The following is a 25,409-nucleotide window of genomic DNA, read 5'->3' as shown; positions in this document are numbered from 1 at the left end:
TTAGCTTTTCATGAAGGGAAATCAATAAAAGTAGTAAATAAGCAAACCACTGGGGTTTCATTTCACCTAACAGAGGTAAAATGATAACACAGTATCTGAAACTTCAGTGTGTGTGTGTGTGTGGATTCTTTCCTAGTCTCCATCTTTGCATTCACAATATTAGGTAAATTAGATCTTACATCAGAGAATTGCATTTTCTGCCACATACATATATCTACATCATTGTACTCCATGTTTATAAACAGAGAATAACTACAACTGTAATCCTATACATGCCTACTCACAAGTCATGCTGAACTCAGAAGAACTGATTTCTAGGTAAACATGAATAAGACTGCACTGTAAGACCTCTAATTCTATATTCACAATCTGTAACACAGATTTTAATCCTTCTAAATTGCTCTGGTCCATGGGGTCACGAAGAGTCGGACACGACTAAACGACTAAACAACAACATTTAAAGAAAGGGAAATCCTCATGTTTTACACCCACTGTGTGCAGGTATTGCAGTTTTCTTTACCTATCTAACCACTATTTACAGCAAAAATGACAATACTTTTATCACATGATGCCTTTCAGTGCACAAATTTGCACTTTTTATAATTCCCACTGTCCTTCCCATTATTTTTCCTTTTATGCTCATTTTAAATGTTATTGCCATCATGGCACCCATATACCTTAGGAGGGTAGGTATAGCTTTCCTGTAAGCCAATAAAACTAGACAGTGGGGTGGCTATTTGGGTAATACTGCCAGCACTCCCCACAGGACATCATGTAAGACACATTTGCTATAACAGTAAGTCTACCCAGGAGCAAGGAGCACAATTCAAAGTCTATCTTGTAGCATGGGACTCCCCACATACCAGCATAACACACTGTTGGAAGTCACTGAGTCAACTAATTAAAGACAATTTTATAGCCAGACGATTTGTCACCCTTACCCTGCACATACAGAATAGCCTGGAGGAAACAGGGGATCTCTGCACAGGTTTATTTTAAAAGCCTCTTTCTTTGGGGCCCATAAAAAAAATCAACACAGCCTAAATACATATGATAGTAAAATATAATAACTACAATTCTTTCAGTTCAGCCATTCCTTTCCTCCAGTTGTACTTCAAGCTCCACATTTCGCACTATATCTACCGCCACTCTTTTGTAGGGAACTTGCTATAGAAAACTCTGAAAAAGTTTGTTGCCTAAGGGCAACAATTTCAGCCAAATTCTGTTATAAATCTAGTAAGTAGATACGTGTAACAAAACTGAGAGCAATATAGGCAGCACAGTGATCTTTCCCAGGACTTCACAGTTTCCAGTTATTTATAGTCCCCCATAGCTACTAACCACCTTAGTTTCCTACTCCTCTCCCAGTGGAAGGTTCACAAGCACAGTGTGCACATAACACTAATCCCAACCATGGTTAGCCATGAGAGTGCAAGTGTACTCATAGTAAAAATCATGGCTAACTGGCTCCCCCCTGGCTATCCTGAGGCTGCTTACCTGGAGCTAAGCCATGGTTTGGTTTAGTGTTTGATCCCAAGCAGGGTTCATGGTGTGTCTTGCCCAGACAAACAACAAACTGTAAGCCAAGAATAAACCTCCAAGCAGCTAGAAAAGACCCAAATATATCTTCAGACCATCTCATAAGTGCTTTATAATTTTTAAAAACACGGGTGGCGCTGTGGGTTCAGCCACAGAGCCTAGGACTTGCTGATCAGAAGGTCAGCAGTTCGAATCCCCATGACAGGGTGAGCTCCCGTTGCTCGGTCCCTGCTCCTGCCAACCTAGCAGTTCGAAAGCATGTCAAAGTGCAAGTAGATAAATAGGTACCACTCTGGCGGGAAGGTAAACGGCGTTTCCGTGCACTGCTCTGGTTCGCCAGAAGCGGCTTAGTCACGCTGGCCACATGACCCAGAAGTTGTACGCCGGCTCCCTCAGCCAATAAAGCAAGATGAGCGCCGCAACCCCAGAGTCGGCCACAACTGGACCTAACGGTCAGGGGTCCCTTTACTATATTTTTAAGGCATTTGATAGAATGGGCTTGCTAGTAGGGATGGGCAAATTTGTCAGTTTTGGTTTCCCTCATTTCCCCATGTTTTCCAGTCTTCAGTTCTCCACATTTCTGCGACAATTTGCAGTCCCCCCCTCCAAAAAATTAACATTCTTATGCAACTTGGCCAGAATTTGAGTCATAATTTTAATGCATTTTTAATCTTTTGTTGGAAGCCGCCCAGAAGAGCGGGGTAAAAATACATTTATTATTATTATTATTATTATTATTACTACTACAACTATCATCATCATCATCATCATATTTTCCCCAATATGCAGTTTTGTTTGCCGTTTTGAGTAATACACATATTTTTGCAAGCATTACCCCCTAATGTAATGGATTTTTGTAGATTATCTTCACTAACATAGCCATTTTATGCACCCCTTTCCCAATATACCGTATTTTTTGCACCATAACACTCACTTTTTTCCTCCTAAAAAGTGTGATGGCCTGGGATTCCGATTCGGAGGATGAAACAGAGGAATCCCAGCCTGCACAGGAGTCCCCGCCTCCAGGGCCGGCTGAACTGGGGCAAGGCCTAGATGCTGAAGAGCCTGCACCTGTGGCAGTGCATCAGGAGCTGGCCCCAGGTGAAGCCCTTCTGGCCCCAGAGAGGCTTGACGACTCAGTGGCCACAGGTGAGCCTCCTCCAGGGCCCAGTAACCCTTCGGCCTCTCCTGATCTGCAGAGGCTTAGAGCAGAGAGGCGAAGGGAACTGGTTGCCCCCAGGAGGAGTGCTCGCCTTAAGGCCAGAGGAGGCGGGGCTCCTGGGGGCCGGGACCGCCCCTGGCCTTAGAAGAGGATAAAAGCCCAGTCAGCCCGGCCCCAGGTTGCGGGAGCAACGTCGTTGTTGGCTTCGGACCTTCCTGTGTTCCTGATCCCTGCTCGGCCTCCTGTTCCTGACTATCCGGTACTCCTGTTCCCTGCTCGGCCTCCTGTTCCCGACCATCCGGTGTTCCTGTTCCCTGCACAGCCTCCTGTTCCAGCGTTCCTGTTCCCCGCCCGGCTCTCTGCCTCGGACCTTGCCCCTCTTCGTGTGGACTCTGCTACACCCAAGGTACCTTACCCCCGGGACCAGCACAGTTTGCTCCCGCCACACCCGCACTTCCCCTTCGTAGGGGTGCGTTCGGGAAGAGCCAGAGGCCATGGCTGAACAGGCGGCTGCACTGGTGGCTTTGGCCCAGGAGAACCAGGCCTTGACTCACACCGTGCAGCAGCTCAGCGACGCGGTTGTGGCACTTCAGCAACGCTTGGAAGCCCTACCGGCTCCTGGGGCCGACGCCCCGGCTCCGGGCAAGTACCCAGTGGCTTTGCCTGAGAAATTTGATGGAGCCCCGGCCAGCTTTCCCATGTTCCTGGCCCAGGCCAAGCTGTATATTCAGGGGCGAGCCCGGAACTTTCCTGACGACCGCACCAAGGTGCACTTTTTGATTAGTTTGTTAAAGGACCAGGCGGCCAAGTGGGCGTTGCCGCTACTCAGGCAAGACTCCCCCTTGCTGGCAGACTATACGGGGTTTTGCAATCGTTTGGAGGCCGCGTTCGGCAACCCCCAGAAAGAGAGTCAAGCCAACCGGGCGATTCGGCGTTTGAAACAGGGCAAGTCCACGGTGGCCACATATACCACGGAGTTTCGGCTGTTGGCACAGGACTTGACCTGGAATGACTCGGCACTGCGGGACCAGTATCTCGAAGGGCTTTCGGACGAGGTACTGGACCAGTTGGCCACAATGGAACGCCCCACCACACTGGACACTCTCATTCAACGGAGTCTACAAATAGACGACCGGTTGGAGGATCGTCGTCAGGCCCGGGGTCGCCGACACTTCCAGTTCACGGCACCAGCTTTTTCCGGCAGCCCCACGGTCACAACTGATTTAACGGAGGAGCCTATGCAGCTCGGGGCAGTGCGGCCACGCCTTTCCCCCGCAGAGAAGGCGCGGCGTCGGGAGGGAAATCTCTGTCTTTACTGTGGCGGAAGTGGACACTTCGCTCTGTCCTGCCCTGAGAAACGCCAGCCGCAGGGAAACCGCCAACCCCAGTAGCTGATGGCCCTAGCTACCGGGGGTCCCAAACCGTACAGAATGGGCCCGCACCAATGGACTTGCAACATCTTATGGTTTCGGTACGTTTATACCCTCCAGGTGGGCCCTGGATCCTCACCCATGCTTTGGTAGATTCAGGGGCAACCCGCTCCTATATGGACGCTGCTTTTGCCGCCCATCATCAGGTGCCACTTCGGAACAAGCCAGTACCGGTCCAGGTGGAAGCGATTGACGGACGACTTCTGCGTTCAGGTGCCGTTACTCAGGAGACCCAGCCCCTGGTCCTGTGTCTCCAGCAGCACCGAGAGTTGCGAACTTTGGACATTGCCTCTATGCCCCGCTTCCCCCTGGTGCTCGGGATGGACTGGCTGGAAGCCCACAACGTTCAGATTGACTGGGTCAAACGGACCGTGCACTTCCCAGACCCATGTTCCCATGCTCAATCCGGAACGCTGGCGGCCGCGCCCTCAGAGGAGGCAGCACCCACGCTCCCAGCCGTGTACCAGGACTACCAGGACGTGTTCGAGGAACGGGGGGCAGACCAGCTGCCGCCGCATCGGCCTTTTGACTGCGGCATAGACCTCCAACCCGGAGCGCCTTTACCAGTGAGTCGCTTATATTCCCTAACAGAGCCAGAGCGCGAGGCTTTGCAGGACTTCTTGCGCAAGAACCTGGAGCGTGGGTTCATTAGGCCTTCCACCTCGCCTACCGCGGCACCAGTGCTTTTCGTTAAGAAGAAATGTGGGGAACTCCGCCCTTGCCATGATTACCGAGCCCTGAACAAAATTACCGTCCCAGACCGGTACCCCTTGCCCCTTATCTCGGAGCTGCTGGAGCGGGTGCAAGGGGCACAGGTGTTCACCAAGCTGGACCTCCGGGGGGCCTACAACTTGATTCGGATCCGAGCCGGGGATGAGTGGAAGACAGCGTTTGGGACCCGGTACGGGCAGTTCGAATATTTGGTTATGCCTTTCGGTTTGTGCAACGCGCCTGCTGTGTTTCAACGCTACATCAACCACGTGTTTCAGGACTTGTTAGACAAGTACGTGGTGGTGTATTTGGATGACATACTGATTTACTCCCGTGACCCGGCTTGCCATGAGGGACATGTCCGGACCGTGCTGCAGCGCTTGCGTGAGCACCGTTTGTACGCAAAGCTCAGCAAGTGCGAGTTCCATCAGCGGACTGTGGACTTCCTTGGTCACCGGCTCTCTCCAGATGGGGTGCAAATGGACCCGGGGAAGGTGACAGCGGTTCAAGAATGGGCGGCACCCCGGAACCGCAAGGACCTGCAGCGTTTCCTGGGGTTCGCCAATTACTACCGGACCTTCATCGCTGATTATGCTCATCGCACCACCCCGTTGACCCGGCTACTGCGCCCAAAGACGCCGTTTTCCTGGGACAAGGAGGCAGAGGAGGCGTTTCAGGGGTTGAAGGCCTGTTTCCAGAGGGCACCAATCTTACAACATCCTGACCCCTCTCGACCCTTTGTGGTGGAGACCGACGCTTCCAGTACGGCTCTCGGTGCCGTCTTGTCTCAACAGATTGGTCCTGAAGCGCCACTCTTACCCTGTGCCTTCTATTCTCGCCAGCTCCTACCAGCGGAGCGTAACTATACTGTGTGGGAGCGGGAACTACTGGCCATCAAGGTAGCCTTTGAGGTCTGGCGCCACCATCTTGAGGGGGCACGACATCCGGTGGAGGTGAGAACCGACCACCGGAACCTGGAGTACCTCCAGACCACCCGCAAGCTGAACCAAAGACAGATCCGGTGGGCGTTGTTCTTTTCCCGGTTCCAGTTCCAGATCCGCTACATCCCTAGCTCTCAGAATCAGAAGGCGGATGCCCTGTCCCGGAAACCTGAAGACAACACAGACACGGTACAGCAAGCAGAACCCACCACGATCCTACCTCCGGCTGCATTCCTGGCCACCCAGGAGGCGCAGCCACTGCAGGTTCGGGTGCGGGAACAGCAGCGGGTCGACGCTTGGGCCCAGGAACGACGCCGGGAGCTGGCTGAAGGGTCCAGCCCACAGTATCCGGGGCTGGTCCTGCATCAGGGCCTTCTGCTGCACCACGGTCGTCTGTACATCCCGCCAGGGCCACTACGGCTGGAGGTTCTCCGGATGGCCCATGATGCCCCAGCAGCGGGGCACTTTGGACGGTATCGGACCACCCATCTGGTCAGTCGAGAGTTTTGGTGGCCCCGCCTGAAGGCTGACGTGGCTCGCTACGTTGCTGGTTGTGATGTCTGCCGGCGCGCCAAGGGACCTACCGGGCGACCCCCCGGCCTACTTCAGCCATTGCCAGTTCCACCGCGCCCTTGGCACACGGTTTCGTTGGACTTTGTAGTGGACTTACCCTCGTCTCGTGGCTGTACCTGCCTTCTGGTTTTCTCCGACCATTTCACCAAGATGGTGCACTGCGCTCCCTGTCCATCTGTACCCACAGCCAAGGAAACTGCTCAGCTGTACCTTCAGCATGTCTTCCGCCTGCATGGCCTACCTGAGCGCGTGGTGTCCGACCGGGGCGTTCAGTTCACATCCCGGTTCTGGCGAGCACTACACCAGACCCTCGGGACGGAGGTCTGCCTCTCGTCAGCCTACCACCCACAGACCGATGGCCAGACGGAACGGGCGAACGCGGTGCTGGAGCAGTACCTCCGGTGTTACTGCAGCTACCAGCAGGATGACTGGGTCGACCACCTGGCATTGGCGGAGTTCGCCTACAATAACGCGGTGAATGCGTCCACCCAGCAGACCCCGTTCCAGGCCAGTTATGGTTATCATCCACGGCTGTTTCCAGAGGTGCTGCCGACATCCACGGTCCTGGCGGTGACGGAGTGGCTTCAAGAGCTCCAGTCCCAGCAACAGCTTTTGGTGGAGCAACTGCACCAGGCCAAGGAAGCGTACAAGGCCCAGGCCGACCGCCACCGCCAGGTGGGGCCGGAACTTCGCGTTGGTGACCTGGTTTGGCTCTCCACTCGCCACCTCCACCCCTCTCGACCTTCGCGGAAGTTGGACGCCCGCTTCACCGGCCCGTTCCCTATCGTAGACCAAGTCTCTCCTGTGGCATTTCGTCTCCGGTTACCCGCAACCCTGAAGGTTCACCCGGTCTTCCACAGGTCCCTTTTGAGTCCGGTGGCCCCACCCGACGAGTTCCATCCGAACCGTCCCCGACCGCAGCCAGTGTTGGTTCGGGGAGAGCCTGAGTACGAGGTGGAACGCATCCTGGACTCCCGATACCGCAGGGGAAAGCTGCAGTATCTCATTGACTGGAAGGGGTACGGACCGGAGGACCGTTCCTGGGAACCAGCGGCCAACGTCCACGCACCTGCCTGCCTCCGAGAGTTCCATGCGACGTACCCCGGCAAGCCGGGTCCGGACCCTCGGTTGAGGGGGGGGCCTGGGAGGGGGGATGGTGTGATGGCCTGGGATTCCGATTCGGAGGATGAAACAGAGGAATCCCAGCCTGCACAGGAGTCCCCGCCTCCAGGGCCGGCTGAACTGGGGCAAGGCCTAGATGCTGAAGAGCCTGCACCTGTGGCAGTGCATCAGGAGCTGGCCCCAGGTGAAGCCCTTCTGGCCCCAGAGAGGCTTGACGACTCAGTGGCCACAGGTGAGCCTCCTCCAGGGCCCAGTAACCCTTCGGCCTCTCCTGATCTGCAGAGGCTTAGAGCAGAGAGGCGAAGGGAACTGGTTGCCCCCAGGAGGAGTGCTCGCCTTAAGGCCAGAGGAGGCGGGGCTCCTGGGGGCCGGGACCGCCCCTGGCCTTAGAAGAGGATAAAAGCCCAGTCAGCCCGGCCCCAGGTTGCGGGAGCAACGTCGTTGTTGGCTTCGGACCTTCCTGTGTTCCTGATCCCTGCTCGGCCTCCTGTTCCTGACTATCCGGTACTCCTGTTCCCTGCTCGGCCTCCTGTTCCCGACCATCCGGTGTTCCTGTTCCCTGCACAGCCTCCTGTTCCAGCGTTCCTGTTCCCCGCCCGGCTCTCTGCCTCGGACCTTGCCCCTCTTCGTGTGGACTCTGCTACACCCAAGGTACCTTACCCCCGGGACCAGCACAAAAAGTAAGGGGAAATGTCTGTGCGTGTTATGGAGGGAATGCCTACGGGTGGCATGCCTACGGATTTTCCTCCTCTAAAAACTACGTGCGTGTTATGGTCGGGTGCGTGTTATAGAGCGAAAAATACGGTATACATTTTTGTACACACCATTTGGCTGGATAAGTGCATCACAAAATTAAGAGAACTATGGATCTGAAAGGATAATTGTGCATCAGTTTGCATGTTGGTTCAAGAAGTGTGAATTAGGTATAGGGCCGTCTTACCCATAGGCACTAGGGATGCAGGGTACCTGGGCACGGGCTCTCAGGGGCACCAGGCCAAGAGTCCAGGGCCCGAGAGTTAAGTCTGGGGAAGAGCCCGCCCGTCAGTTGGAGTGCCACAGCAGGCTCTTCTGCTGTGGACGGCTCTGCACTGTGAGTTCGGGGGCGAGTGAACCAGCAAGACACTGAGGCACCAGACGGCTCTGTCCTGCGTGCCTGGGACTAGGCAACTGGGGGGGGGGGCGCCAGGCGGAACTTTGCACTCCGGCACCGCATATGCTTAAGACAGCCCTGATTAGGTAGTTCTCATTAGAATGCATACAAAATCAAATGCCACCCCTTTCCTTCCTTGCTGGTCTTGTCCTGTTCAAGGGACACCAATGAGATTAAGAACCTTACTTCCATCCCTGCTTTCCCTCATATGCTACTCAGTAACTGGAATGCTACCTGTCCTCCCCATAGGCTATTCACAAAAGGCCTTTTTTGCCATTTAATGCTTTTGTGTATAGTATCAGGAGGAACAAAACAATCTTAAGTAAAGAAACATATCCAACTTCAAACAGACAAGTTTACCACAAATGCAATTTGATCACCAAGCTTTGGAAGATCACAGCTGACAGCAATCAGCAAGCACAGTCATGACATGACATACACACATGTCCAAATACATACATCTTCTGCAGATTTAGAAGGTTGTGTTTACTTAAGAAACATATTGTTTCAAACAATTCAACACCAGTTCCCAAATTAAATGATAAAGTCAAAACACAAATGATTGAATCCAGCTAAATCATTGTGTGTGGGGAACAACTTCAACACAAGCAAACTTCTTCTCCTTCTCCTCCCCTCATGCACCCCCTGGGGAAAAAAAGCTACTGCAAAGGGCTGGGGAAACCCAGAGCAGATCTGGGGTGTGTGCCAGGCGTGAAAAGAGAAGTTCCCTTGTGCTTCCAGAAGTCATTCCCTGTGTGTGCAAGGATTTAGCTGGATGCAAACTAAATTGCCTTTGGTTATTTCTTCGATTGATTTACTTTTGTCTAAAAGTTTCATCCATGAAACCTAAGTTTTTAACTAGTAGGTTGCCATGGATATGATATGATATGATATTATACGTTTATCTGGAACCTTTCATTGAAAAGGTATTAGCCAGAAACAAGTGTCAATTACTGTATATGTTGGGTGCACGTTGCAACTTGATTCTATTCTGTCATGGGAGCCATGGTGTTATCACAAAGATCCCTCTGTCTTGTCTTCAAAAATAGCTGTTTCACATCCCAGAGTGAAAGATTAACAAAACGAACTATGAAACTTCCAAACTTAAATGTAAATGGTCTGAAAAATTGGTATCACCAATACCAAGTCCCCTCCCCAAAGACACTCATTCCATTTTTGTGAACAAAGTTTTAGCCAGTTGCTGAAGCCCAGCATACTAAACTGATTAATGAGTTTTCATGCCTGCACTGGAAGGACACTGTCTTGCAGGATATTTTGGAAACTGATACCTCCCCATGAGTGTGGTCTGAATGCCTGAGTCAGTTTCATCTGGAAACCCCAATTTTGGCTGAAATATTCAAGAGTGCAGTTGGCTTTAAAAGAAAATGCACTTTTAAAAAAAGAACAAAAATAACCAACACAGACCTCATTTTCTCTCAGGGATTTCTGTCTCTTCCATATACACTCTTCAAATGCTGTGTTATCCGTCTTTAATTTTTTTTCACTATAATCCAGCCGATCATGGAGAAAATCAACTAAAGTTTGAATATTCTGCTCCTTTGCCTTTATTCTAGTGTACTTTTCCCTTTAAGAGAAAAAATATCATTACTAGAATAAAATGGTATTTTATTTCCAAGAAAGTTGTCTTTAAGGTGACCTATAAAATCTCCAGGGGAGTTTAGCAAAAACAAGGAATTGTCTCTTAGTACCTGTAAACCTCACAAAATTACTGTGGGGTGAACTTTTGCACACCTAAGAAGAGCCCGCTGGATCAGGCCAATGGTTCATGTAGTCTAGCAGCCTGTTCTCACAGTGACCAACTAGATGCTTGTGCGAAACACACAAGCAGGATTAGAGCACAAGAGCACTCTCCTTCCTGGTATATGCCTGTTATATTTCCATGCCACACTAAATAAAATCAGTCCAATCAATGCCAGATACTTCATGATATGAAGTTTCAAATCATTGCATCTTGAAATCATGGTACAAATATCCAGAGGGACCTTTTTGAAAAAGGAATCACACTACAGCTGTGTCCATTCAGCGCTTACCAGCATAGGGATGGTATACTAACCCTGCAATCCTAAGCAAGCTTACTCAATAGTTAGCCACATTAAAGTCAATGGGACTTGCTCTCTCGTAAGTGTGCTCAGGAATGTAACCTAATGTTTGATATATGCAGTTTAAAACTTTCTCTTTTAAAGTTATTGTGTCATGCTCTCCACTTCCTTAAGCAGTAGGCTGTTCCAGGGAAGGTTTTCAGGGTTAGTCTTCTAATGAAGAAAGAGTACTGGAGACTTACGGTATTTTTGTCATATGCATTTATTTACAGATATGTCTGTATAGGTGATGAGAGACGAGACATGTAAGGTTATAAGCAGGCAATGCTAGTGTAATGGGCCATTAAAAACCACTAAGAAAATAATCTATTTGTACACTATGTGTGCCTGCAAAGAGACTATAAGGAAGAACTATCAGATTGTGCACAAAATAAACACAAACAACAAACAAACAAACAAACAAACAAACACCCACCCCACCACAACCTGGAAGGAGGGAGAGAGGTTTCTCTTTATTGGTGAAACAGAAAAGTGTGGTCCTAATTATATGTGTTATTATAGCAAGCCTACTGTTAGGTTACATTATTTTATAAGAAAGATCTTTTTCTATGGGTTTCTTAATAAATAACATAAAATTATTTGCATTTAAAGTTGCAAAAGAAGTCATCAACCAGTTTGTACCATTAGGCTTTGAATTCAATATAAGATAATGAGTTGTATGATGGTAAAGGTAAAGGTAAAGGTACCCCTGCCATTATGTCCAGTCGCGGACGACTCTGGGGTTGTGGAAACACTCATCTCGCTCTATAGGCTGAGGGAGCCGGCATTAGTCCGCAGACAGCTTCTGGCCAGCATGCTGGTCATGTGGCCAGCATGACTAAGCTGCTTCTGGCGAACCAGAGCAGTGCACGGAAACACCGTTTACCTTCCCACTGGAGTGGTACCTATTTATCTACTTGCACTTTGACGTGCTTTCAAACTGCTAGGTGGGCAGGAGCTGGGACTGAACAACGGGAGCTCACCCTGTCGTGGGAATTCGAACTGCCAACCTTCTGATCAGCAAGCCCTAGGCTCTGTGCTTTAAACCACAGCGCCACCCGCATCCCTGTATGATGGTATCTCACACCAATTAAGATTACATAAAACCTTCCTGCACTACACCCTTTAGTACTGGATAGGTGTGGGAGAGTGGGCACTTTCGCCTGCTTATGGTGGGAGTACAGAGTTGTCCAGGTGTATTATGGAAATGTGGTGACACTTTGAAATGCCCTGTTGAAAAAAACCTCTAAGCTCATCTTCTTCCACTAGTTGGAAGCAGGTTGTGCATTGTATCTTCACAAGGATCTTCTTAGCAATTTGATAGCTGCAAAAAGGTGCCTTGGCATGTTAATGTAGGCAATCAAACCTACCCTCTCATGTGGAATGGTTGGGGAAGATATGGGAGATAATAATCATGCATAAATTAAAATAAAATAAGTCAGTTGAGAGGTCAAAGAATCAATCCATACCACTTTAGTTTTAGGTCTGTGTTACACAGAGACATGGGACATAATTTTTTTTAAGCCCCCTAAACAGTTTCAGTCACTCAAATTTGCTTCAGGTATTGTTATAGTTCTGTTGCTTTGATCTACCATGATATATGCTTCGGTTTGTAAATTGTGTGCCTTGTCCTAATATCCTCTTGTCCGTAGCCTGTTTTGTTGTTGTTTCATTCTTGGATTTCAATACCAGCTTTTATAGCAATGCTGTTTTACTTCTACAGAGAACTTATTTCATTAGTATTATTAAATGTCAGCAATGTTTTTTTATAAACCAACTCAGGATTTTCTACATTAGACCAATTATTTATGAGATAGTAAGTCAAGGAGCTACTTTTAACATGAGTTGTGCATGAGACAAGTAATTCTTTCCATAAGCTCCATCTTATGTGAGGTTACTCCAAAATTCCTTGACAGAAAATCTTTTTTTCTCTTTTCCTACTTTGACCCTAAAGATCAAGCCTATTGCAGCATATGGTTATTCAAGGCTTCCATGGCCTGCCATATATTTAGCTGAACAGAACCCTTTTCTGTTTTCATGTTAGAATTTATCAGTCCCAGGAAATGAAAACTCACACTTCTTTACCCAAAGAAACAAACAAAATGAATTATTTTCAACTAATTAAAGATGCAACTGACCATGAATTTTATTAGGTTGGGGCATGCAATTCTAATGCCTAAAATACAATTTACAGGACAAGTATATTCATCATGAACCTTTTCTACTTTTCCATAAAATATGAAAAATACTCCTTATTTATTGATAAATATTGTTATGTTCTCTTCAGATAATATGGTATTAGTAATACATCAATATTGTGTTCATTATTTATACTAAATTTATGTATTACCTTCACAACTGTATTGAAATGTAGTGTCTTACCTTAACACTATTACCTTTGCCTCTATGTTAGCCAGCTGTTTTTCCTTTACTTTGCTCATTTCAGCTACTTTATTCATTTCATCTTGGAATTTTGCAATATTTCTGTTGACTTCATCAAGCTGGGTCGAAATATCTAAATATTTCACCTGAAAATTAAAAATATACATACACTTCTGAAGTTGGGAAGATATCCTGATATTGTGTTTTAAGTGCACAATTATGTGCGACGATGCATGAAATTGCATACCCAAGAAATAGAACTGTTTTTGGAAGTGCAGTTGAAACATTTAGTGCAAGTAGAATAATGCCTTTCCTGTAAAGGCACAAACTTGTACATCAAAGTTACTGTTCCCAAGTGTGTTTTATGAACTGACAACCAGAATTCTAAGACTCCCAAAATATGTTTTCAAACATCAGCACATTGCTCAACATCCCTTTCTCAATAGTACACATGCTCTTTTCAGACATGTTCTCATGTACAAAATACATTAGTCTTTACATTGATTATGTGATTAAATATGATGAAAGCTGGTGTAGTGTGGAGGGTTCTGAATGTAAGCTGTGAAGCTTTGAATTCCAGTTCAAGTATCATGACTGCCACAAATTCGCGAAATGTTCTTAGGCAAGCCACTATATCTCAGTCTCAGCTCCATCAACTGCAATAGGGTTATGATAATACGGACCAATCTTGCAGGATTGTTCTAACAGGCTATGTGAATGCTGCTGCTACATTAGATCACAGAACAAAGAAAAGAGTCAAAGGACACCCTCATGTTAAAGCAGATTTCTGCATGAACTAAATTATACTGGCACTACAGATGATCACAACAGGTCCACTATTCTTTTGCTATCTTTGTTTAAACAAAAGTCTTTATACATGTATGCACTTTGATGATAGCTATAGGAAACTTTATTATCTTCAACTCCTCTTGTTTCTGTGATTATGGGATAATCTAATGAAAGATCATAGGCTGATAGTCAAATGTCAAAATACAGTGGAGATGATTGGAATGCAGAAGCTGGGGACGCTTGAGGAATTTTGACATGGACTGAATTGATCCGCATCTCCTGCTGAGAAAGTTCCAAAGTGAGTTTAGAAATAATATAGCTACACTCCTGTTATTGTTTGTAATATTACTGTTTTGTATAATTCAAGAAACTTAAATAAAACACACATGTATTCAATTTGTATTTTCAAAGGAAATACATTAAATTATTATTTACACTTCCAGAAGAGTCACACTTGAACTTTGTGAACTCTTCTCCTATTGCATCAAAGAAGCTCTACTGAACTACCCCAGACTTAGTGTAGAAACAAGGTGGAACACAGCAAAGAGGCAATCTACAACACAAATATATCCTTGGCTAAAGAGAGCAACAGGTCCCTGACTGGTCTGAGGGCATGGAGACTGTTATTGCACAAAGTGCAAGGCTCTTGTGAACTACAAGTGTGCGCCCTGCAAAAAGACAATTGTTACACTGAGAAAGGCAAGGAATGAGGCCCAGCGGATTGCCAGATGGTGTAAAATAACAACTGGCTAAAGCATTCAACTCGCTGCTGACATTGGCAACACTTGCAAGTGTACAAAGACATGAAGAAAGCCTTTGGGCCAACAGTCAGGAAAATTGCACCACTGAAAACCTTGTCTGGAAAGATCATCACAGCAGTAGCAAGTGGATGAAGCGATGGGCAGAGCACTCTCAAGTACTGTACTTGCAGGAAAACATGGTCTCTGACATAGCAATTGACTGTATCCATACCCTGCCTCTTTTGGAAGAGAATGATGTCCCTCCCTCCCTTGACAAGCTGAAGAATACCATCAACTCTCAGGCATGTGGTAAAGCCCCATGACAAGACAGAATCCCAATAGGAGTGCTGAAAGCCAGCTTCAGTTCCTCCCTTGTGACACACCTCCATGGCCTCCTCTTGCAGTGTTGGGAACAAGGGTCTGTGCCACAAGACATGAGTGACTCCAGCACTGTGACCCCTCTAAAAGGAAAAAGGTGACCACTGTGACTGGAATCTCCCTATTGAGTACTGTGGGAAAAGCCTTTGCAAATGTAGTTTTCAACAGATTACAGTCACTTGCTGACAGGGTCTATCCTGAATCACAATGCAGCTTCAGAGCTCAGAGGTCAACAGTCAACATGATTTTCTCACTGTGCCAGCTGCAGGAGAAATGATGTGAGGATAGATGCCCCTAAGCTTCACAAGATGATTGTGTCCTTCCACAAGAACATGCAGGACATCTTCGGATGCCCTCCCTATAAAGAGTGGTGTGAAATGGCTGTGTTCTCGTCCCAACTCTCTTTGACGTATCCTTCTCCCTGGTGCTCTTATATGCCTTCAGATTAACTGAAGATGGTGTGTACTTTCATCTGAGGAATGACCAGAGGAAGAATGACCGCTGGGGGAGTGCAGAGATAATAAACACCATGGTGCATCTGCTGCAGCACAACCGGATGCCTTCTTTTCTGCCCCATCTGCAACGAAACATGTCTCTGTTGTTTTGGTCTCAACAGCTGTAACTTTCCAACAGTTTGACTTCACCCTGAGGCTGTCTCCCGAGACTGATGGATGCTAACAAACAACGTTGATTTCAACATGGATTTAGGAAACCATCACAGATGAATATGGAAATGGGATGGAGCAGACCACTACTACTACTTGTTGTTATTTTCATTTCTATTCTGCTTTATATTTATAAAGGGGGGGGGGGGGAATCTCTAGTTTTCAACCTACATTAAAACAGCAAATAAAACAACCCAGAGTGAAACATTACTGAAGGAAGACAAATATAAAGTAAACATTCAAAGAAACATAATTAACAGGAAACTAAAATACCTAAAATATTTCAAAATAAAAAACATTGTGAAGGAGATCAATTATAGAATGCACATTTTATTCAGGAAAATTAGCAAAATAAAATGGAATATTACAAAACAACTTCCTTAAGCAGCAGGAGCCTATCCAGACAACTAACTTTGCAAGTTACTACCACCACTATGTATTATGAATGGATACATGAAAAAGGCTGTCTTTTTCCCTACTCCTGGTGCACAAAGACCCCTCGGATAAAGAACCACATATACTAAATGATGCTGCATATGCAGTTTCTGGAACTAAACTGGGAGTCACATGCACAGTGCCAAACAGATAATCAGTAATGTAACTATCACAGCAGGAATCATCTGCTTGGGAGAGAGAGAGAATAAATCCAGGATCCTTTTTCAAACTGTCCCCACTGAGGAGGGTGGGAGGTCAGCATGCTTTCAGGCTACCCCATCACTCCTGGAGCATGACAATGTCAAAGATGATAATGCCATCTGCTGGGTAGCCAGGCACTCAAGTAAATACAAGAACATGGCACTGTGGACCACTGGGGTGCGCATGTACAAATCTGAACAGATTTATTGCAGCTGCAACTTTAATCAATTAATTGGCACAATTACTCAGTGTATGGAACCTGAATGATTGGTGAGTGATACCAAGCAAAAATACTAGGACTTGGGACAAGGGCCTAGAAATAAATCTGCATCCAGGGTAAATATTTTAACGGAGCAAATGTAACAACTGCATTACACACACATTGAAGGTTCTTAACTGTCTGCAAGAGCAGTTGCACATAGATTGGCCCAAGGTCAGCCAATAAGTTTCATGACCAATCACAGAAATAAATGTAGGTTTCCTAACTCCAACTGCAACACTATATCCACTACCTATCATTAGCTATTAGGATAATATAAATTATCCTAATTTAGATTGCCTGGGTACAAGAGATACTGAAATCACATTGTTGAACTGGCTAGATCCCTGCTTTCCGAGTAGTGCATTCCCAAATATATCCTTTAGTCTTTTTGAGCAATCTCTCCAAATGTGTTCGTAAGAAACTGTACAGAAACTCGGTGCTCATCCTGTTCCTGTACCCACTTGTAAAATCCTTTAACAAATCAACAGATTTACTGCAAGTTTATCATTGCATGCTGGTATTAGATATTGTATAATATTTATAAAACCTGGAAACAATCTACAGTAAGCCTGGTTCCTAATATGCCTTCAAATCTAAGTGCTTGAGATGAATTTACTGAGAACTGTGGGCAGAGCATAATTGTAAACAAAAAAACCCAAAAGCTCACTGCTTTCATTAATAAAAAAAAGCTTCTAACCAACCGGCTTAACTATATGAACTCAATAATTTCTCCCTAGTATTTTCCATCAATATCAATGGAATAAATAATAATACAAATAAGACATTTTTGTACACAGGCCTATCATTAAAAGCACATTGATATAAATGAAATGTTCAGTAACAAAAGCCAAAATGATTCCTTGGTAGCAGAGGCAACTTGTAACTATTATAGTAAACACACACCATAATTTACAAAAAGATGCCATCTGCTGTGCAAAGGTGCAATCAGCAGGCTATTTCTGTGATGGAGCCCTTTTATTCCTTATTTTGATTTTCGCCCTTCCTTTTCTAAAGCCCTCAAAGCAATAAGAGCTGGAATGGCAAATAAAGAAGGGCTTCTCAGTGACCCCAATATAATTCTCTTTGCACTTTACCTCATTCCAAGGCAATGGACCTGTTAAGTTAGTTTCAGCATGAAGTGAAAAAGTCTGCATATAGAAATTCCGTGTGTAGCCAAAGTAACTGAACAGAAAGTACAAGCTAGCTTTTCAGAGTAAACCATCAAAGAATGGTAATCTAATGTAAATAGAACCTGTTAGTGCTAATATTAAGACATTCACCTGTGCATCATTTAATAAGTTCTGGAAATGTTTCTTCTGTGCTTCTAGCTCTTTAAATTTTTTTGCTTCCCTTTCATCAATTTTCTGAAGCTGCTCATTCAACTGGACAATTTTCTGAAAAATATAAACAGACAAAAGAACTGGCAATAAGATCCCACTCGTTACATGCACAATGTCTTAACGGTTAAGCATCTTTCTTTGAACCTCAGTATTTATGCATGAATTCCTATTTTCTTTACAGGTAACTTTCAATATAATTATATTTGTAATACATTTTTAATCATATTTATATAGATAGATGGCAGGATACTATTAAGTAGAGAAACAGTTGCACTGATCTGTATGTTGTAGACATATAAAAGTGGTTCCTCCCTTTCAAATGACCCAAATGATTGTTGCTTGCATCAGTGCTAGCACTGGATTTTGGGGGGTCCTTTGGCAAGATGCCCTCGGGAACAGGTCCATTAGTGCTCTCACTTCATACCTATCACTGCTTGCCCTCTTCCTCTAATCTCTATCTGTACAATTGCCCACAAAGAGAATGTAAGGTGCAGCTTGATCTCCTCTTTCTTGCCATTGTTTTGTTTGCTCACACAATTACAGACTTTACTGTTTTGATACAAGTAATAACAGGCTGATGCTAGGGGGGAAGAAAGCACGGATCCACAGGAAGCACTAAATTTGGGAACATGTCTCAGGAAGCATCCTATTACTCCAATGGTCACTGGTGGATGTTGGCCTCAGCCTTTCCATAGATGTTGTTGATTTGTGGGGGTGCAGCCTCTTCTCCCTGGATGGGAGATGTCTCCATTGATTTGCATGGTGGGAGGGCTGGTGGATAAACAGCATTGATCCACATGAAAAACAGTTTGTGTCAATATCCCTCCACCAAATCATAATGCTCTGGGAAAATAAATCATTATTAAAACCAAGACCTATCAGTCAAAATGAATATCCCTCCCCACTCAATCTCAGGGTGCTAGTTTCAGTATTTATTTATTATTTTAAAATTAGAGCAGTCACTTTAAAAAAAGTAGTGTTTTGGTGGCACTTAAGTTCACAGAGTGACTCAGAACTTTAGGGAGTCTTTGATCTGAACTGAAAAGCATTCTTTATAGCACAATCTGACTTGGTAATGAGAAATCCTCAACCAAATATGCCCTATTCACCTCATTATTCAGCAAGTACACAAAGCCAATGCACACCTCTAATATACATCACCACTAAGAAAGCAAGGCAATTTGGTGGTGATGGTGGGGTTGTCTATCATTAGAACTGTTTGAAGCACATTTTAGAATTTCTGTTAATACAAAATTTCACTATATTGCCACTAAAATATACAAGCTTTGAGGAAACTCAACAGTTCCACTTTACTGGCTAGTTAATATTGTTTTTGTCTGTTACTATGTTGTGTATTTTGTGCGTATTTATTTTGTAAACTACCCTGTGATGCTCGGAAGAAGGACGTTATAGAAATTTTAATAATAATAACATAACATCTGTAATTAAAATGTGTGCAGCAAATAGTTTTATGAACACCACATAAGGAACAATAAAAAAAAGGTTGGCTTAACATCTGCTTATGAAGATGCTTTCATGAACTTTGTTTCCAAGTTTTTGAACCAAAATAAACATAGAGTTAAAGACAAAGATATATAAGTCTTGCCACACCCCCAGTAAGCCTCCAAAAGACTAATGAGTTGTTCTTTGTCACATTGTTTCTACTAAATTTTTCTTGGGGAAGGGCAAACTGCATTAGTCACTGCCATTAACATGCTTTTTTGAAAATACTATTAGTTGTGTGTGTGCTTCATTTTACGGAGGCCGTTACAACTGGCACTATCAGCTATTCTGCATGTGATTTTAAATTATATCATACTATTATATTTAAAACTATACTGTATATACACAAGTATAAGCCGACCCGAATATAAGCTGAGCCACCTCATTTTAGCACAAAAAACTGGGAAAACTTATTGACTCGAGTATAAGCCGGTTCACCACACCACAAACCTGGTAGTGGCAGCAGCGGTGGAGGAAGAACAAGCAGCCCAAAAGGGCTGCTTTCGGGCTGCCGCCGCCAACAGTGGCAAAGGTGGAAGAGGAGGAAGGAGAAGCCCAAAAGGGCTGCTTTCGCAATGCTTGTTCCTCCTCTGCTGCCGCCGAGAGTGGCAAAGGTGGTGGAGGAGGAAGGAGCAGCCCAAAAGGGCTTCTTTCAGGCTGCTTGTCCCTCCACCGCCGCCTCTGTTGCTCGCAAGAGCAGGCATAGGAGCCGTGATTGGGAGAGGCACAGGGCAGTGCAGCTCCTGTGCATGCCCTTGTGAGAGGCAGGCGGCAGCGGCGGAGGGACCAGTGGCAAGAAAGGGCTCCTTTTGGGCCGCTTGTCCCTCTGCCGCCGCAGCCGCCGCCCGCCTCACTCGAGTATAAGCCAAGGGGGGCTTTTTCAGCATTAAAAATGTGCTGAAAAAGTTGGCTTATACTCGAGTATATACGGTAGTTACAACAAAAGTTGGACTTTCAAGTGATTTGTGTGTTATATTAATTCAAATGCCAACTTGAATGCCTCCACTTTCAGTGAAGCTTAGCAAAGTTCTCCCATTTTATAGGAAAGGGGGAAAGAGTCAGCACTGTGGTGCTGCCAGTTTTAACTTACCTTAGAATATGCTTTTTGAGATTCATCATTTTTTTTCATCAATGCCTCTTGTTCAGCCACAAGCTTGTCAATGTCTGCTAACTTCTTCTCAATTTTTTCTTGCAACTTCTCAAATTCCTTTGACTTTTTTTCTAGATCAGTCCGCAGTGCTTTAACCCTTTTCTGTTTATAATAGAAGGAAAATACATAAACTGAAGTAGCTCAAATGCAAAAGCAAAGGAAGAAATCCAGCAATACTCTGTTTGCTTCAGAAATATATAACTGGGAGAACTAATTTTATTGGATAAAAATGTAACTTTGACATTCATGGTAGTTTCTAAGACTCTGTACATACCAAGCATTTCCCATTGGGGAGCACTGGGGATAAAATAGACCCCATAGCATAACCACCAGGGTAGGATCAGAACTACCCACAATTCCTGTTCCACAGAGCTGATCCAGGAGAATACCATGGTTAAAGGCAGGGCTTTTTTCCAGCTGGAACTCACCAGAACTCAGTTTTGGCACCTCTCAGGTGGCTGCCATTGCTGTTATAAGAGAACAAGGGAAGTGTTTGTGGTGTGTTCTGGCACCTCTTTTTCTAGAAAAATAGCAGTGGACTTAAAGGTATTGAAAGCCGCAGAAAGATAGAGACACAAGAAAAAGGTATCCCTCCCCTTGTTCCACTTTCTGTAAAGGTAATCTATCAGAGCAGCCAAGGCCAACTCTGTACCATGGCCAGATCTGAACCCAAATAGGAAAGGATCTAAATAGTTGGTGTAATCCAAGAATATTTGCAGCTGCCCTACCATAACTCTCTCCATCACATTCCCCAAGAAGGGCATTTGCAACTGGTCAACAGTCATAAAGCCCAAGGGGTCCAGGGCTGGTTTCTTCAAGAGAGGCTGGACAACCACCTTTTCAAGGCAGCAGGTACCAGCACCTCACACAATGAAGTGGTAACCATGCTCTGGACTTAACCAGTCAAACCCCGTCTGCTATATTTAATAAGCCAGAAGGGACGGGGTTGAGAAGGCAGAGAGCCTTCTCAGTAGTGGTGCCTGCCCTGTGGAATGCCCTCCAATCAGATGTCAAAGAAATAAACAACTTCTGGACTTTTAGAAGACTTCTGAAGGCAGCCCTGTTTAGGGAAGCTTTTAATATTTTATCAATCATTGTATTTTAATATTCTGCTGGAAGCTGCCCAGAGTGGCTGGAGAGACGCAGCCAGATAGGCAGGGTAATAATAATAATAATAATAATAATAATAATAATAATACGGTTGGGCATATAGCTACAAGCACTTTGTACTGGTAACTGCTTAAGCTGAAGACAATCCTGTAACACATCACCAATTAAGGCATTGGATACTTCATCTGGAATGGCAATAACTGCAGCCAAGGTCACTCCAAAATAGAGCGACTTTATCTTCACGTTGTGTAGCAACAGACTGTGCCCCACAGTGGGAGGCAGTATGATTCTGAAACCATAACAAATCTACAAACCTGCCTCATGTTCTCAGAAAATGGCACATGCGACCAGAAATTCAAAGACAGTGTAAGGGTAAAGAAACATGCCAAGTAAGCAATGTAACTCAGATGCTGGGAGTTTCAAAAGAAAAGGGACAGTATACAGACATTGTCAGATAGCCCCAAAACTACATGTAAGAATAAATAGGGCAGATGAACACCTCACTTCTGATGGGTGAATGGTAGCATAATTTCCCACCTCTGATTAGAAGAAAAGCTCAGGCCATGTAACAAGCCTCGCTCTTGCCTTCAAGACCTTAAAACATTTTAAAGGCTGCACTTTCATTTTCAACAAGCGTCTTAATTCATTACTGTTAAGTTGTGAGTCTGGAGTGATGTTTTTGTCTCAGGTTAGACCAGGGAGTTTTGAACTCAGATTAGCACAGATATTGTAACTGGTTGTTACAATATTCATTCAGGTGCACAACATTCATCAGAGAATGGGGAAGATTGGAAAGGACTTCTTAAAAGTTTATGGTACTTTTCCTAGTTAATTGATATCAATCAATTGACTCAACAGTTGAAGTCAATGCTTTAGTCTTCCATTGCATGTTCATGATTGATTTTGTGAATATAAGTCCATATAATCTGAAATGAAAGATTTTGATGTGCAAAAAACACAGCTTAAAAAAGTTAGTTTAAATCTCTTCTCCATACCTGGGTCAGCTTCCAAGCACTTACTTCATCTCTGATTTGTTTTTTTACATTATCTACTAAGTTCTGTAAGTGAAATTGAAAAAATTATATAGGAACACATAAGAAAAAACAACAGGTAGAACAAGTATAAATTAGATACATATATATTCTGTAAATCAAATGATAGAAAATTACTAAATTGGAAATAGAATGACATTTGAAAAATGTGGCCATGGGAAGATGGAGAGAGGGGCAATACAGAATAATTTTATGATTTGGGCAAGGGTGGGAAAACTGCCCCCCTCTGGGTGCTATATTCCCTCAGGGGGAATCTGTCAGGAGCTACATGCCAAAACTGGGCAAGGCTGGTGGAAATGTCGGTGGGGCCCAGATACATTTCCCATTTCTCCCTCATACTCATGTGCATATGCTTGCATGTGCAAATCCATGCCCATCTCTCTTTACTCCTTTTCCCAGCTGCCTTCCCTCCTTGTTCTACCGCCACCATGAAGCAATTAGGTCTACAATACAGCTTCTGTTGGCACCTACCGAAGCTGATTCTTAACCCCATTGCTTTGTGGATGGGGTGGCAGACTTGAAATGTGAGGGGTAGAATTTCCCCACTCCTGCTTTAGGGAAACCTCAATTCGAGATAATCGTAACACACAGTCTTGTCTCCATATCAAATAATTGGGCTCATTCATTCTCTGAGCTGTCCTTCAACCTCAGATTACATAATTAACTGTGTCATACAACATTAGAGGTCTTGCCACAAACAGGACTGTCTCGTTGGTTTTCATTTCCCAGAGTCCTCAGCTACCACCTCAAGGCAGTTCTCCAGTTTGCTAGCACAATCTCATAGGAGTTCAGGTAGCATCAAAACATATTTTAAAAAAGGGCCCCCAGTCATAGGATGCCAAGTTAAAAGGGAACCAGAAAGCTATTGCATGTCCAGTGGAGAGGGACTAATAACTCATTTTCAGATTTAAAAAAAAATTATCCAAAAAAGAATAGCTGGTGGCTTTTAAGTTCATACAACTGGTTCCAGATAGCTTGTATGTGCCTTTCTTTCTGGTGGTCAAAAGAAGGACATCTCTTCCCCATTCTATGGGAAACTACTTTTCAGTTACACGAAACTGTAGTCATTAAATCCCTGATTCTAATCCAGTTATTGTTGACCACCCCCACCCCCTGCAAAACAAGTCACAAACAATTTACTGGCTCTCTGGATGCAAATGCATATATACCTATTTCCACTGAAATCTACATCCAGCCAGTTCAACAAGGCTTGGATGAACACTGCGATATGCTTCCGTATTAATAATGGACCCAAACAGTTGCTTATATGCACAGGCTTCTCTAAATGAACTGGGATACCCGCTGTTATAAATTGCTAAATAGGTTTACAAACAATTTGATGCACGGGAAAAGTTTAGAGTAAGGTTGCCAACTAGTCATAAAATAGGACTTGGCCTGCTTTTGTACTTTAACAGCATCTTGAGCTGTAGAAAATAGCAGGTGGAGCTTTACACAGCATGGATATAAACATTATAATCTACTAAATTCTGCATATCAAGCTGATATTAAAGTCATAGCTATAGTGGCAAACAAAGGAGTTGGGAAACCTGGCTCACAGTTGCTTTATTTAGGCCTAAAGAACTTAAAGCTACATCAAGCTTTAAATATTGCAAATAATATGGCAGGGTGATGCTAAATAGATTAATTGACATGCACAGAAACATTCTAGTCAGTCATTTCACATCTTCAAATAATTAAAATATCATAATAATGGAATAACTTTTACAACCTTGAAACGTGTTTTTTCTTTTGTAAGGCTATATTCCACTTCGTCCAGTTTTGATCTGGCTTCATCATAAGCCAATTCAGTTGAATAAAGTTCCTGATTGACCTTTTTTAAATGATCTTCCAATCTGTGAATATTTTTCCTTAAAACCTGAATTTCTGATTGATATGCCATCCTCTTTCTTGAACTGTTAAATAAAAACCGAAAACCTTACAACACTAACACATCTTCAACAGTTTATTACAGGTTGAACCTCTCTGAGGATTTTTTGGGGGGGTATGCTTAATTTTACTTCACTTCTGTATGGGGATGGCACTGATTTTTTAAACTCCTGTGTCTATCTTACGGAAATACTTCATAGAATCATAGAATCATAGAGTTGGAATAGACCACAAGGGCCATCGAGTCCAACCCCCTGCCAAGCAGGAAACACCATCAAAGCACTCCTGACATATGGTTGTCAAGCTTCTGCTTAAAGACCTCCAAAGAAGGAGACTCCACCACACTCCTTGGCAGCAAATTCCACTGTCGAACAGCTCTTACTGTCAGGAAGTTCTTCCTAATGTTTAGGTGGAATCTTCTTTCTTGTAGTTTGGCTCCATTGCTCCGTGTCCGCTTCTCTGGAGCAGCAGAAAACAACCTTTCTCCCTCCTCTATGTGACATCCTTTTATATATTTGAACATGGCTATCATATCACCCCTTAACCTCCTCTTCTCCAGGCTAAACATGCCCAGCTCCCTTAGCCGTTCCTCATAAGGCATCGTTTCCAGGCCTTTGACCATTTTGGTTGCCCTCCTCTGGACACGTTCCAGTTTGTCAGTGTCCTTCTTGAACTGTGGTGCCCAGAACTGGACACAGTACTCCAGGTGAGGTCTGACCAGAGCAGAATACAGTGGCACTATTACTTCCCTTGATCTAGATGCTATACTCCTATTGATGCAGCCCAGA

The 25,409-nt window shown here is 44.8% G+C and overlaps 1 protein-coding gene across 13 annotated transcripts in view; it reads right to left on the bottom strand.

Annotated features, from left to right (window-relative positions):
• The window catches only part of CCDC178 (coiled-coil domain containing 178), a 144,490-nt gene that overhangs the window by 92,172 nt on the left and 26,909 nt on the right, over positions 1–25,409 (bottom strand). For 12 of the 13 annotated variants that reach the window (XM_081014416.1, XM_081014425.1, XM_081014420.1 and 9 more), the window contains 6 exons: positions 24,464–24,647; positions 22,678–22,740; positions 20,513–20,674; positions 17,860–17,973; positions 13,110–13,255; positions 10,054–10,213 (listed from right to left, as the gene is read on the bottom strand). In XM_081014416.1, coding sequence (XP_080870542.1) covers positions 10,054–10,213; positions 13,110–13,255; positions 17,860–17,973; positions 20,513–20,674; positions 22,678–22,740; positions 24,464–24,647 — 829 coding nt within the window. The remainder of the gene's footprint in view (positions 1–10,053; positions 10,214–13,109; positions 13,256–17,859; positions 17,974–20,512; positions 20,675–22,677; positions 22,741–24,463; positions 24,648–25,409) is intronic. The other variant, XR_013988848.1, reaches the window with a different exon arrangement.

Source organism: Podarcis pityusensis (assembly GCF_964106645.2).
Source record: "Podarcis pityusensis genome assembly, chromosome: 7".
In the NCBI taxonomy this organism is placed as follows: domain Eukaryota; kingdom Metazoa; phylum Chordata; class Lepidosauria; order Squamata; family Lacertidae; genus Podarcis; species Podarcis pityusensis.
This window is presented reverse-complemented; position numbering and strand designations above follow the sequence as displayed.